Source organism: Rhipicephalus sanguineus, chromosome 3, assembly GCF_013339695.2.
Source record: "Rhipicephalus sanguineus isolate Rsan-2018 chromosome 3, BIME_Rsan_1.4, whole genome shotgun sequence".
NCBI classification, from domain to species: Eukaryota; Metazoa; Arthropoda; class Arachnida; order Ixodida; family Ixodidae; genus Rhipicephalus; species Rhipicephalus sanguineus.
In genome coordinates this window covers 137,483,664-137,500,409 of record NC_051178.1, presented here as the reverse complement: position 1 = coordinate 137,500,409, position 16,746 = coordinate 137,483,664, and the positions used below count along the sequence as shown (strand labels likewise).

Here is a 16,746-nt window from a genome sequence, read left to right as displayed (position 1 = left end):
TTCTTGTTGCTTCTATTCTTTTTGCTCATTGCGGTTTCTGACCAGCATAGTACTTGTTTCTTTACAACAGCTTTTCTTGACTGTTCACCCTGCGATGAAGCTCCAGTAATTGTTTGCATCTCCAAAATGGTTGCGGTGGAGACGAAACAGCTGCCTGAAAACAGAACAAGGTTTGTCTTGTTTTCTCAGCTTGCTTTTGTTTATGTATAGTTGCATTGTCTGGAGGTACTAGCAGTTGCATGTGTTCATTCTAATGTGAAGAGTTGAGCTGGTTGACAATTGAGCATCCGCGATATATGCAAGAGGAAAAAAAGAGTACGGAGCTAGATAGACACTGTCTTCAGTAGTTATGTCTATATTTACTTAAGTGGCTGATCAGCTCAATTCCCTCTCGGTGAATTATGAAATCATGGTGCTACGTTAGTTTGGTTGTCGCTCAGTGTGTTCCTGAACAGACCAGCTCACAGCATTGGGTGATAATGTAAACAGTGCACACAATGCTGCTATTCACCTTTGATTGTCATGTATGCTTAACTGGGTGTTTGAATAAGGAACTCCAGCCTTCTATCCCGTATTACAATTCCGCTCTTGCAGGCTGCTGAGTCTTGAAGAAATAACTCAGCGAAGGGAGCAAGCTCGGCAGCGACATGCAGAGCGAATGGCCTTGGCTGCAGTGGACCCGGCTTCAACTCCTGATGGGCAAAAGAATGGGGACGCTGGTGAGCATTGACTTTCTAACACTTTCCAGTGCTCATTTTTCATCATTGCAATCTAATGTAGGATGTTTTCCTTTTTTTTCTTTTTTTTCTTTTTTTTTTTGCATTGGCACAAGCCACGAAAGCTTACTCTTTTTCCTAGGCTTACAGTCTGTCTAAGCTAGGCTTGAGATTTTGCAAGCTTAGTCAGTCTTCCATCGTCCTTTTATGATACTTTGATATAGAATTTCATTGTTGCAGCGCAATGAAAATCGTTCAGCAGACCTGATAGCCGAAGTTGTCATGTCAAATCATCTGTTGCACGTTTACAAGCTTGCATGTGTCTTGACTTCTCATGCTTTTTTTTTTATAGCAGCAGTCCCAGAGGAGGATGCATCTCAAGAGAGAGACGAGGATGACTCGACATTTATAGCATTCGGTCGCGTGTTCAGTGGCACACTGAAACGGGGCCAGCAAGTATATGTGCTCGGTCCAAAGCATGACCCTGCAAAATTTCTCGAGAAGGTTGGTATCCATGCATACCATTTATTAGTTCAATTCCCAGGTCTCTTCTTTGTTCGGAATCAATACACTCGCTTTCTCACGTTTTACAGGCTATGACTGTTGATTCTGCTCGGAGGCTGAAGGATTTAGGCCCAGAAGAGCATGTCACTGTAGCAACCATAGAGAAGCTCTATCTGCTTATGGGAAGGGAACTGGAACAGCTGGAGTGTGTTCCTGCAGGGAACATCCTTGGTGAGACCTGGTGCAAGTTTCCTCATCTGGTACACCGACTATTAAACTATATGGTTACCGATGTACTCTACTGGTCCAGTTGCACAGTAAACTTTAGATTAACTTTCAACAGTGATGGGAACAGCCTGTCGCTGTAGTGGATTTTATGTAACTGCAATGTGCAGTAGGTAAGTCTTGCGTCAATGTGATCAGTAAAGCTGAAGTAAGACGGCATTTGCACTGACAACTGACAGATGCCTGCAATTGGAAACTGAGGAGCTGTTTAGGGCAATCGATGTTCGCACAGGCAAGTGCTGCTCACCCATCACCACATTATTATTGCTGGCGTTCACCTTTGTTTCTTGCATTTTTCGTTGCTCAGGTAACCATGGCGACATAAAACAAACCTTGCGCCACTTATTGCCTGAACATATTTGCGATTTCAGTGGCAGAGCGCAAGAACCAGTCCATGAGTGACTTTGGTAAATTCGTTGCTTTTCGACCAAAGCGGGCATTTGCAACACTTGGTTGCGCTTCCTCTGTGACCACTGCCTTAATGCTCTGACCTGTCTGTTAGTTCTGGACCTTGATCTTTTCTCACACCTACTTATGTCTCGGGCTTTGGATAATGCAGTAGATAGCCCACCTGTCTTCGTTAACTGCAATATTTTAATCTATTGTAAGAACTATGCTTCACATTCAGTCATATGGACAGACAGCGCAGTCTTCTGTAAGGAGCACTATTTTGTCAATAGCAATCAACATAATTATGCTTTGCATTTATCAGAATCGCAAGCACAAGACCTGGCTTATAAAAAAAAATGCCTAGTACGATGCAACTCCTTACATTTGATGCAGCTTCGGGATGTGACGTAGTATAAGCTCCACTGGAATAGGAGAGTGCGCTATGCATCAAGTACCTACTTGCTGAAATTTGATGTTCTGAGGTGGTTTTCTCTTATTATGTTCTCTTTTTTTCCACATTTTAAGGCATAGGAGGCCTGGAGGAACACGTGGTGCGCACAGCCACACTGTCCAGTTGTACAGCCTGTGCCCCCTTTGCGGACATGCGGGGTCCTGTGACACCCATTCTGCGGGTGGCCCTTGAGCCGCGGCGTCTGGCTGACATGGCCGCCCTGGTGCGGGGCCTCAAGCTGCTGCACCAGGCTGACCCCTGCGTCCAGGTGCTTCTTCAGGAGACGGGCGAGCATGTGCTACTCACCGCAGGCGAAGTGCACCTGGAGCGATGCCTCAACGACCTCACTGAAAGGTTTCTTCATAAATCTGTCGCTTAACCTTTTAGTAACATAGCACTGCATTTAATCATTGCTACACTACAGTTCAAATATACAAGTAATGTCCGCTACACATTCCTTAACCCATATATGCCCAGTGTCCTACATATAGGACGCTTCTTTGATGCACTTTAACATCGCTAATTCTTTAGCTGATGACTAGCGCCACCTACAGCACATCAAGCAGGCGTCATTGAGGCCTGCTTGATGTGCTAAAAATGTGTAAAATGATGTGTAAAAAAATAGCAATGTTAGAGTGCATCAAAGAAGCATCCTATGTGTAGGACACTGGGCATATATGGGTTAACCTCATTCTCTATTGGTTTCATTAGGTTGTGCCAACAAAAGAAACAAGCTTTCAATCAATCCCCCCCTTTTTCGTTCATAGCACTGTATACGACTCACTGTCATTTGGTGTTTGGATGTTTGAACCTTGTTTTTTCAAGCACAGATGTCACCAATAACACCAATGCAGATGTCAATAAGGTGTCGTCATTGCTTCAAAAAGTCCTGCCATGTGTAAGAAGAAGGTGCTTAGGAAGCACTGTGCTTTTATCCTCGTGATATCCACGTACACTCCACATTAATTTGGCTCTGATGGGATTGACAAAATTGGTCGAGTTTCAGGCAGGTCGAATTAATCTGGGAATCAATAAAAACAACAAAGTGCTGCTGACTCATTTAGTAGTATTTGCCTCGCATTTAGCAGTATTTGCATAACTGAAGCAGCACAAATGGTAAGTTAACCACACACATGCATTAGTAAACTGTCCATAGCCTTTGCAAAGAGCTCGAGGTTTTGGTAAGTTGCACGCATGGCTAGTGTTAGTGAGTCATTTGTCTTTTCACTGTGTATCAGTTAAAATATTTTTCTTAATTGTTGCCTCTCTCATTTAAGTCATAGTTTTTCTTCTTTCACTTTCAGTCCTCTACCTGTATTTTTGAGGGGCGTTGCTAGTAAACCTTCATTTAATAGTGTGCGCTTGTCCCAGTCAATTGTCATCATTCACCTTCAGCTTTCGCACTGTAAATTATGGTTAAAGGGCCGCTAAACCACCCAGAGGTCGAAAGTTAGTTGTGGTGTTACAGTTGTGCACGAGTCTACAACGAACACGTAGCCGTGGGAATTTTTCAGAATGGTGCCGTAATAACGGAGTTACACGCGTTTGATGATACAAAAAAGGCCCTCGCTCATTTCGCTCTTTCCTTTGCTATGCTTCGTTTGTCGTCTCGTCTCTTCTCCTGACCGAAGGCTCCTCCTCACTGTGCGAGGAGGAAGAGTGGCGAGTGCACGTACCTGCGAGCAGGCAAAGAGGTATTGTGTATAACGAGCAGACAAGGGAATGTTGACGTCACGGCGAACGCGAAGGGGCTGAGGATTGCCGAAAGGTGTGGAGAGGAGAAGGGATTGTTTCTTGGAAGTTTGTGGGGCACCCGCGGCTTGTAGTGCTGCCTCGTCTAGCATGGTTTATCATGACAGCTTTCTGAACTCGACGTGCACGTTTACTTGAAATGCTAAAGATAGTATCGGAGGGGGTTTGAGGCCCTTTAATTACGCACACAATGAAGCATTGTACATGGACACACGAATGATGTTACTTATATGTACACCAACATGTCGTGTTGCTTACCTGCTTATAGCTTTGCCAGTCTTGGCATTAATTAAGCAATAATCTAAATGAGCAAGCACATGCTGTCACAAACAGCTCAGCAACACTACAAACATGCCACTGAGCACATGTACTCATAAACTACACAGCATGCATGCACATAAACAGCCTGTGCTTTTTACTAGAGCTGTGCGAATAGCAAAATTTTGGGTGCGAAGCGAATTCGAATAATAAAGATTGAGTGCGAATCGAATCGAATAATTTCGAATAATTTTCGAATATTTCTAAAAAATTTTTCGAATAATTCGAAGTGAAATTACAGAAAAAGTTGCAGAGAATCCCTAAGTATGTTCTTGTGAGATAGCAACATGAAAGTGTTTCTTTTCGCTAGGTTGATGAAGCGCTGGTGGGGTCATATTTCATAGTTGTCTTTCTTATCAAGAGTGAGGCAATGTAGAGGCCGAATTGTATTTATGTACATGATTTGGTGCAACCAAAGTGTTGCCGACAACACTTTACACGTGATAGGCAGAGATGCCATTTCCTCAGCCTCTCCTTCTCTTTCAACTGCTGTGGAAGCCCAACTGATGTGGCGGACAAGGGTGTGCTCCCTTCAAGTCCGGAGTTCCAAATCTGCCTCGTAGACGTCGATATATAAGAACATCTGAAATTTTGGATGCTAAAAAGCTTCGGCGTCCGATTTTTCAGGCTTCCTGCCCAAATTTCAGGTCCAAAACAGCATTAAATGAGCCCCCAACTCTGCCACATCTTTCACCTCCATATTGGAACCAGCGTTTTCTAGAGTTAGTACATTTGCGAACGTAGCGGAGCTTGAAAGGCAGCTTTGCCGCAATACGGGGGTGTGATGAGGTGAAGCATATTGAAAATTTAGGGACCACTTCCAAACGGACGTTGACTGTCCCTTGGCTAAGTTCGACCGTAACGGAGCTTGTAGGGCAGCTTTGCCGCAATACAGGAAATACATATTGAAAATCTAGGGACCACTTCTAACTGGACGTTGACTGTGTCTTGGCTAAGTTCGACCGTGACGGAGCTTGAAAGGCAGCTTTGCCGCAATATGAGAGTGTAATGAGGTGAAGCATATTGAAAATCTGAAGGGGTCACTTTCAATCGAGCGGTGACTGTATTTGTTTTTGGGAAGTTCGAATAGTTCGAATAGTAAAATTTCAGTGCGAATCGAATCGAATAGCAAACACTATTCGAAAAATATTCGAAACTTCGAATATTCGCACACCCCTACTTTTTACCTTTTTGTGGCATTGTCATTCTTGACAAAAGGTACACATACTCTGTCACAAATGTAACACATAGAGACTGATGTGATGTTCTTGCTCTGTTTATTTGAATTCCTTCTTCGTGGCTGCTATGTGGCTTTTCTCTGCAGCTGACAGAGCCACCTGTTGGAACGCAGCAGCAATGTCATCATACTGGCGTGGGCTTTGTACAGAATGGTTGCAATTAATTCAAGCGTAGTTGGTGGGGTTAATTCTGTCAAGGTGTAAAATTAATTTGCATTCTTTAAATGTGCGGGTAATACATGGGGTTCTCCTTTCAATACTTACGCAAATTGTAGGTGGGGGTGGATTATATGCTGAAAAATATGGTATCTTACCTGGTACTCTGTTGTAAACCATCAGCCTTGATTGCATGGTCCATTTCTTTTCCTGATACCACCTCACAGGTTTGCAAAAGTTGAAATCAACGTCTCAGATCCAATCGTGCCCTTCCGAGAGACCATTGTCGAACCACCCAAAGTGGACATGGTTAATGAGGTTATAGAGGACAAGAACACCATACAAAAGGCACCAAAGGATGTAAGGCCCCTTTGCACTCGCATTCTCAGTCTCTCGTATTTTGTTGTTCTTGTTAATGTGTTATTATTTAGCCATGGAAGTGTCGCCTTACTCGTTAATGCAAAATTTCAGTACATACGGTACTAACTCAACTGAGAAATTTGGAAGTTTCTCAGTGCAATGTTTAAAGGCACATACAGGCAAATTTTTGTGCCTAGATTCCTAGGGGTATGTGAATAGTGAAATTTCATCTCGAATCGAATAGTGCCGAATAGTGACCAAAAATATGTAATCGAATATCGAATAGTATATTTACACAAAATGTGTACCACCATTTACGGCAAGACAAAGGAAAAATCACTGACGCTATGGCGTGGTGACAGCTTTATTACGAGCTTGTTCGGGAATTTCATTTTTTTTTCTTCTTCAGCTTTTATAGGTGCGCAAGCATGTTTATAGAGGAGGCACCATCCCAGTAAACAGCGCTACTCCTAACCGCTAAGAGAAGTGGGTACGGTAGCTAGTTTTTTTTTCCCCCTATGCTAGCGTATTACGGCTTATCTTGCAGTAGTGATATTGTGCTCCATCGCAATGGGTGCTGTGGGCCTAAAAATCTTCGGCCGCTCGTTCACAGCAGCGTTTTAATTGAGCGCAAGAACAGGGGGAGTTCCTGAATGAGCGGTGCGGTGCGGCAGTGGCGACTGCACAGCGTGAACAAATTTTCACATGTGAAGCTAACCAGCGAGTGTTTTGCGGGCCAAAGTTGGGATGTTTTACCGCGCTTGAGGCATACGCGATCGAACTACGCAAGAAGTCCGTGAATTCGCTTTGGAAGCGAAGTTGTGAAGGGCTTGACTCATGTGTTCTTTCTTTTTTTTTACGTATGCAAATGACATAATCTCCTTTAATATAAGCATACTGTCGCTTTTGAACCAGGATATCGGTGAAAGTTTTAACGACGGCCTACTGTACCGACGTTAGCATTAGTTTTAGCCACCCCACCCTAACCAAGTTGTACCATTGGCCTTTGTCGCGTGTTAGGTATTCGTCCTCTTGAATTATTCGAAAGTCGAATCGAATTATTCGTTTAGCCGTTATTCGATTCGAATTTGAAACTCGAATATTCATACACCCCTATAGATAACCTAAGCACTTCTTTTGTTTTTAATTGTATGGATATTTATCCATCAAGCATGACTGATGAAAACTAGCCGGATAGTAATGTTTGTAGAAACAAATAGGAATGTTTGCAAAATATTGACGCAGTAGCAGCAGCAACCTTATTCACTAATAAGCCAAATTGAAGAGTGTTCGTTCTTGTCTCTCAGGAGGAAGATGACAGTGTTGCCGAGGATGGGACTGTGACAATTTGCACTCCAAATCGGCAAGTCACAATCAAACTGCGAGCAGAACCACTCCCAGAAGAGGTCACAGAGCTGCTCGAAAAGCAGACATCACTCATCCGAGACTACGACCAGGCACTGTCTTCCCGAAGTCAGAAGCTGCCAGAATCTCTGTCCAAGAACATTGCTGAGCTTCAAAAGACATTGGCCAAGGCATTTGCAGATGCAGGTTGGCCGGAAGGGACAATGAATCAAATTTGGTCTGTTGGTCCACGTAGGTGTGGGCCCAACGTGCTTCTTAATAGGATTCCTAGGTTTAAAAGGGCCTCAGTGTTTCAGGAAGGTCTTCAACACGGCGCTTCAGCCAGGCAAGAGGAGGGTGATGTCGACATTGCAGGCATTGAACCTTTGCAGCACGGTGATATTGACAACAATAGCGATTCCCTGGTAGGTTTGGAGCTGCAAGGGCAGTCCAAGAAGATATATCAAGATGGTGGTGGTGGTGGTGGTGGTGAGAAAGAAGACAACAGTCACAGCTTTAAGTGTGCTGCAAGGGGTTCAACACCAAGTGGGGTTAAGAAGTTGGCCGACTACGACCACAGTTTTGTGAGTGGCTTTCAATTGGCCACACTGACGGGACCTTTGTGCCAGGAGCCAATGATGGGTGTCGCGTTTGTGGTGGATCAGTGGGACCTTGACATGTCGGTGGAAGATCCAGGCACTTACGGACCGCTCTCTGGCCAGATTATCTCAGCCGTCAAGGAGGGCTGTCGACGCGCTTTTCAAGCCCAGCCTCAGCGACTCCTCTGTGCTATGTACAGCTGCACCATCCAAGCCACATCAGACGCACTTCGTGAGTGTCTATTCCAATGTTTTTCTAGGCTACGTCCTTAAGATTCGGTACTTTAGGATAATGCTTCAACTTTTGCATGACGTAACATTAGATTAGATGCCGTACTGTAGTAACAGAGAACCAAAAAGCTCTGGTACCTAAATTTTGGTACATGTCAGAGGCTGTTGTCAAAAGTAATATAGTAGGGTGATTTCACGTAAGATCGAACAAACGATGGCTGGTCGACCTCCTAAATTTATTTCAAAATTTTATATATAATTGCCTGATGAGTGGAAAGAAGAGATCCGCAATTTGTTTTGCCGCCAAAAATTTTTTCGAAGCACAGGAAATCAATAACGACGAAGAGGTGGAGTGGAGCGCTCATTCGCTCTGCTGTTTTGGCCAACTTTCGTTATGAATTGAACAAAATATATTAAAGTTAGGTAGCTGAAATTTCTTTACCTATTATATATGCATGTTTTTGCTTCTGCTCAGGTATTTTTAGTTTTTATGTGGAGTGCAGATGTTTTTATAAAAAACCTCAAATTTGGCCCAATTGGTAAAATTTTCTTTGCTTTGAAGGTCTTTATCTCAAAAAAGCCTTGTAGCAGAGCGACAAAAATTTCGCATTACGTTCTTCGCATGCTTATCTACCAAACTGCCGAATCTTATATTTATATAGCTTTTCAGTAAAGAGATGTGATCGGGCTAAGTTCAAGAAAACACCGAACAATGGAAACTTCTGACGACAATTAAAAAAAAAACCCATTTTTTAAATTTCTTAAACTTTGTCCACTTCTTCTCCTCTACATCAGCTTTCACAATCATTAAAAACATGTTGCATAATGTCGTTGCACTAATAGTTACGGCCCCTCCAATGAGACCCTTAGGCAAGGATTGGCAATTCCGACTTCTTGCCCAGCAAGAGTATAAAATGCGGGCAGGATTGAATTTCTTTTTATTAAAAGGCCAACAGTACCGAAAAAGGTGTCGCCGGCACTGAAGACGTTAATTTTGAAAATATTTGGTCACTGCAGCGGCCACAAGCGCGGGGCTACCGATCAGGCGCGCGCTCACCCGAGATGCTCGTTGTAAGAGACGGCGCAGTTAGAGCTCGTTTTCGCATCCTCAGACCGATTGAGTTCGAAACAGCAACACCTCTCGGGTGACTTGAACGCACGTGCACCGGTAGTCGCAGTGATCTGGTTAATGGCGTCGATTTCTTTTTCAGGGGGCATAAGAATGTCATCGAACTGTGAGTTCTGTGAAGATCTTTCATTGCAGTGGTAGCAAAAGCGCGCGTACCACACGTAGTCCGTCTCACTGACAGTCACTGATCTTTCGGGGCGTTAAACGTTCCTACAAAGCATTTATGTCTAGGTCGGTAACTCTGCGAAATTTTGGCTTCTTTGCAATAATTAAAGGAGTACTGACACGATTTTGAGACATCGCAAAAGGGACATTTTTTGCTTCGTTGGTATGCAGTGTCCACGCTGTCCACACACTGTAGTCGGAGAACACGTATAAAATATTTTAATTTTACTTTGAAGTTTTCGTCGCTGAGCATCTGCAAGCCAGCCACACTGCAAGGACATTATCCCGACGAGTCAAGACAGTTCCCCCGAGTTCGCGAGTTCTGCGTCCTGCATGCTGCCTAAATTGTAGAAATCACTGTCAGGGTCACTGGACGACAATTCACTCATCATTGTTTATGTGCACCACGAGCAGATGACGAATTTGCCGCTAGTATGTCGCGAGTTTCTGTATCTCTGTGACGTCACACTGCTATGAAACGACACTGAGAAGCCACCCCCTCGATATCGAAAGCGAAAGTGTCTTTTTAAGGTGGCGCTAATTAAAATATATAGGATGCATTCCCAGGCACCACAATAGTCATTTTAGGTTTCTCGATACCAGTATTTTAAATGCGAATGCATTTCTTAGTCGGGCTATGTGAGGCATCCGGAGTTGTCCGCGGCGCCCTCTCCCATAGCAACAGCTGCGGGCGCGCGCGCTTATCCTCGCCCCTAGCAACCGGAGCATGTGGTGCGAGAGAGTGTAGGAGAGGGTAGGTGCAGTGCTTCGCCGCTCCTTCTCTCACCGTTCGCTCTCTCTCCTCCCTGCGCTCCACTCTCCCGTCCGCTCGCGCCTCACTCTCGACCGTTCGCTGGCTGGGCGCCTCTCAAGGCGATGGCAGAAGTCGATGAAGGCGAATGTCTGACGGCAATGGTACTCTCTCTCAGCGCAAGAAATGCATTCGCATTTCCTCACGATTCCCTTCGGGGGAGGTGGGGGCATTTTTTATTTAGAGCAACAATCCGAAATTTTTTAAAATTCGTGCCAGTACTCCTTTAAGCTTCTTATGCTTCGAAAGGTAGTCTCCACAATAGACTCATTCAGAGCTATACTTTCTTGCCATGAGACACAGAGGAGGAGTAGAGTAAGAGCAAAGCACAAGAACTATCCGCGCCGAATGAAGTGTGAACAGCGCACCGAACGCGCGGCCAGATCAGGCCGTCTGCTGCCGACATCTAATATAGGCAAGCGCATCCAGTTACCAATAGTTTTGCTTTTCTTTCCTTTCACATTCCATATTTTGCTTTGCCACTGGAGTGCCACGTTCATGCTTTCCACTGATCGCAACTGGCGCAGCACAGTTTCTGTGGCAGCAGCGTGCGTGAAGCGAGCGCTCAGAGCTCCCTCATAGAGTTTTCATCTTGCTTCCATCTCCGCCGTGTTATCAGCGCCTAGCTGAGATGCGAACAGAGGGCGGATAGAATAGCGAAGCTCCAGTGCATGTGCGTTCAAGTCACCCAAGAGGTGTTGCTGTTTCGAACTCAATCGGTCTGAGGACGCGAGAACAAGCTCTCACTGCACCGTCTCTTACAACGCGCATCTCGGGTGCGCGCGCTCCTGCTCGGTAGCCCCTCACTCGTGGCCGCTGCAGTGACCAAATAATTTCAAAATTAACGTCTTCAGTGCCGGCGACACCTTTTCGGTACTGTTGGCCTTTTAATAAAAAGAAATTCAATCCTGCCCGCATTTTATACACTTGCTGGGCAAGAAGTCGGAATTGCCAATCCTTGCCTAAGGGTCTCATTGGAGGGGCCGTAACTATTAGTGCAACGACATTATGCAACACGTTTTTAATGATTGTGAAAACTGATGTAGAGGAGAATAAGTGGACAAAGTTTAAGAAATCTAAAAAATGTTTTTTTTTAATTGTCGTCAGAAGTTTCCATTGTTCGGTGTTTTCTTGAACTTAGCCCGATCACATCTCTTTACTGAAAAGTTATATAAATATAAGATTCGGCATTTTGGTAGATAAGCCTGCAAAGAACGTAATGCGAAATTTTTGTCGCTCTGCTACAAGGCTTTTTTGAGATAAAGACCTTCAAAGTAAAGAAAATTTTGCCAATTGGGCCAATTTTGAGGTTTTTTATAAAAACATTTACACTCCACATAAAAACTAAAAATACCTGAGCAGAAGCAAAAACATGCATATATTTAGGTAAAGAAATTTCATCTACCTAACTTTAATATATTTTGTGCAATTCATAACGAAAGTTGGCCAAAACAGCAGAGCGGATGAGCGTTCCGCTCCACCTCTTCGTCATTATTGATTTCTTGTGCTTCGAGAAAATTTTTGGCGGCAAAACAAATTGCGGATCTCTTCTTTCCACTCATCAGGCAATAATATATAAAATTTTGAAATAAATTTAAGAGGTCGACCAGCCATCGTTTCGTCGATCTTACGTGGAATCACCCAGTAGGCACTTCTCCACAAACCCAGAAGTTCTAGTTTGAGTACAATCATGGTCATGTCATCAAGACGGATTTATTGAGGAAAATGTTTAAATGTATTTTAAAAATTTAACATCTATTTTTTATAGACAGCATGTACCACAACGTTCTCTACTGCAAGTGTATTAGGGCACTGCAATTGTGCATTATAACTCATTGAGAGTTGTCAACTAAAATGTGCAAGGTGACAACTATAAGCTATATTTGAGCTATGAACTGTTAAATACCTGTTAGGTGACTCCAGTGGAACAGTGATTCCAGAGTAGGAAATAAAATTGTAACTAGACTGCTGGCTGTTCTGATCAAAATTTACTGATGTGGTCACATGTCAATGCATTTTTGAGAAATTGTTGACGAACGAACAAGTGTGGTGCAGAGATCTATCCCTCTGTGATGATTGTACATACAATGATTGAGTTGGTTGCATGACACAAAAACAGTGAAAATTTCTACATAAGGCCATGCGCTCTTCTTTTTGAGGGAGCTGGGATTTGAGCGATAATGAAACCCACACTAGCAAATGTCCTATGCAACAACCGCTGCGTAGAATGTGTCTGACCATGGTCCAGTGCAATACTGCCACTTAAAATGCACTGTAAAGGAAAAGGCAAAGGGAAGAAGAAAAGTAGGTGGTGCTCGTTGGCAGGGACTCCGGAACATAGAAGAGCATAGCAGGGGTACGCCAACTTGCTGACACTTGCTGAAGTGAATGGGGAGAGTGTTGCTTCTCAAGGTGACTCTTGCCGCAGGGCAGCATGGTCATGGAATAGTTCAATTTCTTCTGTTTGAAAAATAATTTATGTAAAGCACTTCCTACATTGCCTTACAACTGTTAGTTCACAGCCGAAATTTGCAATGGGGTCTGGGGAGGGGCCCTTTAAGGTACCCTAATTTAGCCTGCAGAGACAATGGAGAAACACTTTATTGAGCATTCAGTGCATAAATGAAGCTGTACATCATACACACAGATTGGCTTCTCTCGGTCAAAAGATTAAAAGTATATACCTCAGAGTAACGCCCTTCTGCAAAAAAAGGCTAAACACAAAGATGAGTAATGATGTTTGTCACATTTTACACTCCTTTAAGAACAATCCATACCACAGTGCCAAATAAAATGATATCAGCACTCTTATTGAGTGCATTGTAATGCTTACTTTATTTATATGTCAAATAAATTATTTGAAATTATTCAGGATGTAACTCAGTACACAAGCACCACATTACCTTACTGTAAGATTATGATCAACTTAGGCACATTAGTTTCTCACAACATGCCGAATGAAGCACAGATGACAACAGAAAGCTAGAAAGTGTCCAAATAAATACTAAGTTTTCTAATGAAATTCTGTTTTCCTAAATATGTTTTGAACTTCGAGATAAGTTCAGTGATGGTGATCTATAGATACGATATATCAATGCTTTGCAGCAACTGTGATGAGATTAAAGGGAAGGGTATCATTGTTTCCAGCCACCCTTTGCTTCCAAAGTTGTTTTTGTCTAAGTTCATCACTTAGAATAAAGATCGCTTGGGCTATTTAAAAATCGTAGTGCACCTCGCGTCATGTCTAAAAATTATAATATAAACTAATAAAAGTTACAGTTATGACACACAGAAACGGAGGTACTTCTGAAAAAGGAAAAATTCTATGCAAGTCAGTCATCTATGTCGCAACTGTTTTTAAGATAAACTGGGACTTTTTAAAAAGTATTCACTACATATCTTTTACACTGTTATTTTGCTTCTATTCTAGGAAATATATCTAGCATGAAATTCGTTAAAATAAAGCAGCATTGATGCCTGGTGATATTAATGACATGCACATCACGAAGTGCATCATAATAAGTGATGTGTTAGCAGATCTAAGCATGAAAGTTGATACCATGCGCATCTTCTGCATGTGATGTAGGTAGCCTCAAGCACCTAGGAACATTAAATTGGGTGGCACTGGTCTTTGTGTAAAAACCTAACTCCCCAAGGTGTCATCTTTAAACAGCAATTAAACAACCCTATGCCTTATCTTTAAAAAAAAAAAAAAAGATTTTTACTTCTGTATTGGGGACGCATATCCTTCTGTCACTCTCGCTGTACAGTGCACCTTCCTCAGAATGCAAAGTGTATTGTGTTTCTTTCGCGTTTTAAGCGATGTGTTATGAAGAGTATCTCGTGCTTCAGCATTTGATTGCAGCAGTAAGAGATGTGGGCAGGAGCAACAAGAAACCGTTCATATAGTAGACACATTTTGACATCGTGGGAGGCGTTATTAGCAGCTTTCAGCAAGTCACTGAACTGTAATGGACAGTGGACACATGCCTGTAGTTTCCTGCCGTTTCATGGCAATTCGAACTGGTACATCTTACGTAAGCCGCGCGTTCCCAATGAATGAATGGAGGTTGTGTGGCTCCAGTTAAGTGGTAATGATATTTAGGCGTTCCGAAAAAAATAATCAAAATAAATGAAGGCCGGGTTGGCGGTAACCTTTCTAGATGACGTACTCAGACCGTATAATATAGCGCCTGGTTTCCTGACGCGCGCGAACTCACCTCGAGTAAACAAAACAACGTTTACAAAACACGAAAAAGAAAAAAAAGAGAGAAAGAAGGAAACTGAATATTTTCTTTTTTGAAAAACCTCGCGGGGGGGGGGGGGGTCCTTCTTTCTGCCCACCGGCAAGGTGGCTTCGCTGCATTAGTGGTATTCGTGCGGCGAAGCCAGCTTGCCGTTGGGGTAGTGCGCGCACTTGTTTCGCCTGAATGTTTTCAATTCCCCCCCCCCCCCCCCTTTTTTTTTTCTGGCGAAGTCGTCTTGGCGCGTTCAGTGATTTTCTTTTGAAACTGCCGTCCTTGCCTCTAAATTTCACTACTATTAGCGCCGAGCAGCGAAGTTTTTTTGTGTGTGTTACTTTTGCCAAGTGCAAGCAGCGGAACAGGCAGTGCTTATGACCTTGATGAGCGCCGAATGCAACCTGGAAATGGGCCGCCACCGAGCTGTGGAACGTGAAACACGCGTTTTAATGCATTCCAGGCCGGCGAATATTTTGAGTGTTTCAACGTTTCAACGCACGATGTCGCGGGTAAAAGAAGAAACTTCCTGTTTGCGAATTCGGCGAACCGCCGATGACAGCGCGCTCCGCTACCGTGGGTCACTGGCGTCCGGGCGTGTCGCGTAATGTGCTGGTCCGAGCGGCTGTGTTGCCTGTCTCATTTCGGCGCAGTCGAATTCTCCTGCTGCCGTTGCCGCTTTCCCCGGTGTCACCTTGACGTTGCCGCCGCTGACGGCTGCGGTTGCATTCGAACGGTGGTTCTGGTCTACACGTACACATCAGAGCTTGTAATGGAGGCCAGATTTCTTTATCATTTCGAGGATCCTGGGCCAGGGGGCCTCCGGGTAGTAACCTGCGAGAGAGGGAACGCTGTGATTCCCGAACAACGTGGCCGTTTGCTGCCGCAGCTTCTATGCATACGAAAGCAGCTGCTTGCGCCTGTTGTACTGCTCCTTGCGCCTCTTTACGACGACTATGCTCTCCGCGTCTTCTAGAGAAAAAGCATAATCCGATAGTCTTTGAAGTGGCGGTGTGATATTCGGAAAACACAAATGGTTTTCTAGTTTCGTATGCGGATTTTGCGTATATCTCGACGTCTTTTTTTTTTTCCCAGTGCTTAAGCATACACTTTTGCCTTAGGATATTGATGATGGTTTCGTCTAAGTTTCTCTCGCCGGTTCTTTACACGTCTACCGGCAAAGTGCGCCGGCACTGTATGAATGAGGGGTGTCTCGTTTTATTTGTGCCGCTTTTCGTGTTACGGAGCACACTTATGAGCTTGTGGCTTAACTTGGCCCAAGGCGTTATAACTTCTCCGGAGCAACCTCGCGGCACTTTTGTTCCTTTTGAATTAGGGAACGGTGGCTAGAAAGCCGTTCAGTACTCCTTTGTCTGGTTGTGTACAAAAGCGGTAAAAATCTTATGCACTGTTGTTGGGTTTTCCGGCACCTAAAAGACTATTTCAGCTGGACATGCGGCTCCTAGCTGCGCTAACTTTGCAGTCTTTTGAGACAGCTGTATGTAGCTGTCCTAAAAAGCGCGCATGATCCACAGATTTGCGATTCGTATGGAAATTTCCATTTGAGGCGCGTTTATTGTTGCTCTTAAGCTTCAAAGATTGCGTCAAGAAAAAAAAAAGAAAGCCCCAATAACGATGTTCCGGCATATGCGGGACATCGTTACTTGGAGCTTTTCTTTTCTTACTTTTCGCTTTTATTTCTTGCTCATAACTGACGGTTCACGCTGACTTGACCGTAATTTAGTGAGAGGATGCCATCTTGCTCATGTCCGCTCGTGGCAGACTCTCTCGTGTGTATAGAGAAACGGGGAGTACGTACCCTTCTGGAAGTTCCTGCTGTCCCTAGGCGGTAGGGAGGACGTTGCCGGCCCCTGAGCGCAGAGCATCCCGTAGACGCGGATGCCTGGTATGTTGGCGTACGGCGGCGTGGTGTGGCGCACGGGCCCCAGCAGGCGCGAACCCCGTGGGGCATCGGCACACGAGCGGTAAGTGGGACGGCGGCCCGTGCGGGTGCATCTGCAGCGCCAGCAGCTCAGCTGCCAGTACGCGGGGCTCGCTT

The 16,746-nt window shown here is 44.2% G+C and overlaps 1 protein-coding gene across 7 annotated transcripts in view; it reads left to right on the top strand.

The window, feature by feature from the left end:
- Window positions 1–16,746, top strand: part of LOC119387257 (elongation factor-like GTPase 1) — a 429,910-nt gene that overhangs the window by 15,395 nt on the left and 397,769 nt on the right. For 2 of the 7 annotated variants that reach the window (XM_049413457.1, XM_049413455.1), the window contains exons 12-18: window positions 71–170; window positions 595–719; window positions 1,069–1,220; window positions 1,310–1,451; window positions 2,421–2,700; window positions 6,038–6,170; window positions 7,478–8,345. In XM_049413457.1, coding sequence (XP_049269414.1) covers window positions 71–170; window positions 595–719; window positions 1,069–1,220; window positions 1,310–1,451; window positions 2,421–2,700; window positions 6,038–6,170; window positions 7,478–8,345 — 1,800 coding nt within the window. The remainder of the gene's footprint in view (window positions 1–70; window positions 171–594; window positions 720–1,068; window positions 1,221–1,309; window positions 1,452–2,420; window positions 2,701–6,037; window positions 6,171–7,477; window positions 8,346–16,746) is intronic. The other 5 variants (XM_049413460.1, XM_049413456.1, XM_049413458.1 and 2 more) reach the window with 5 other exon arrangements.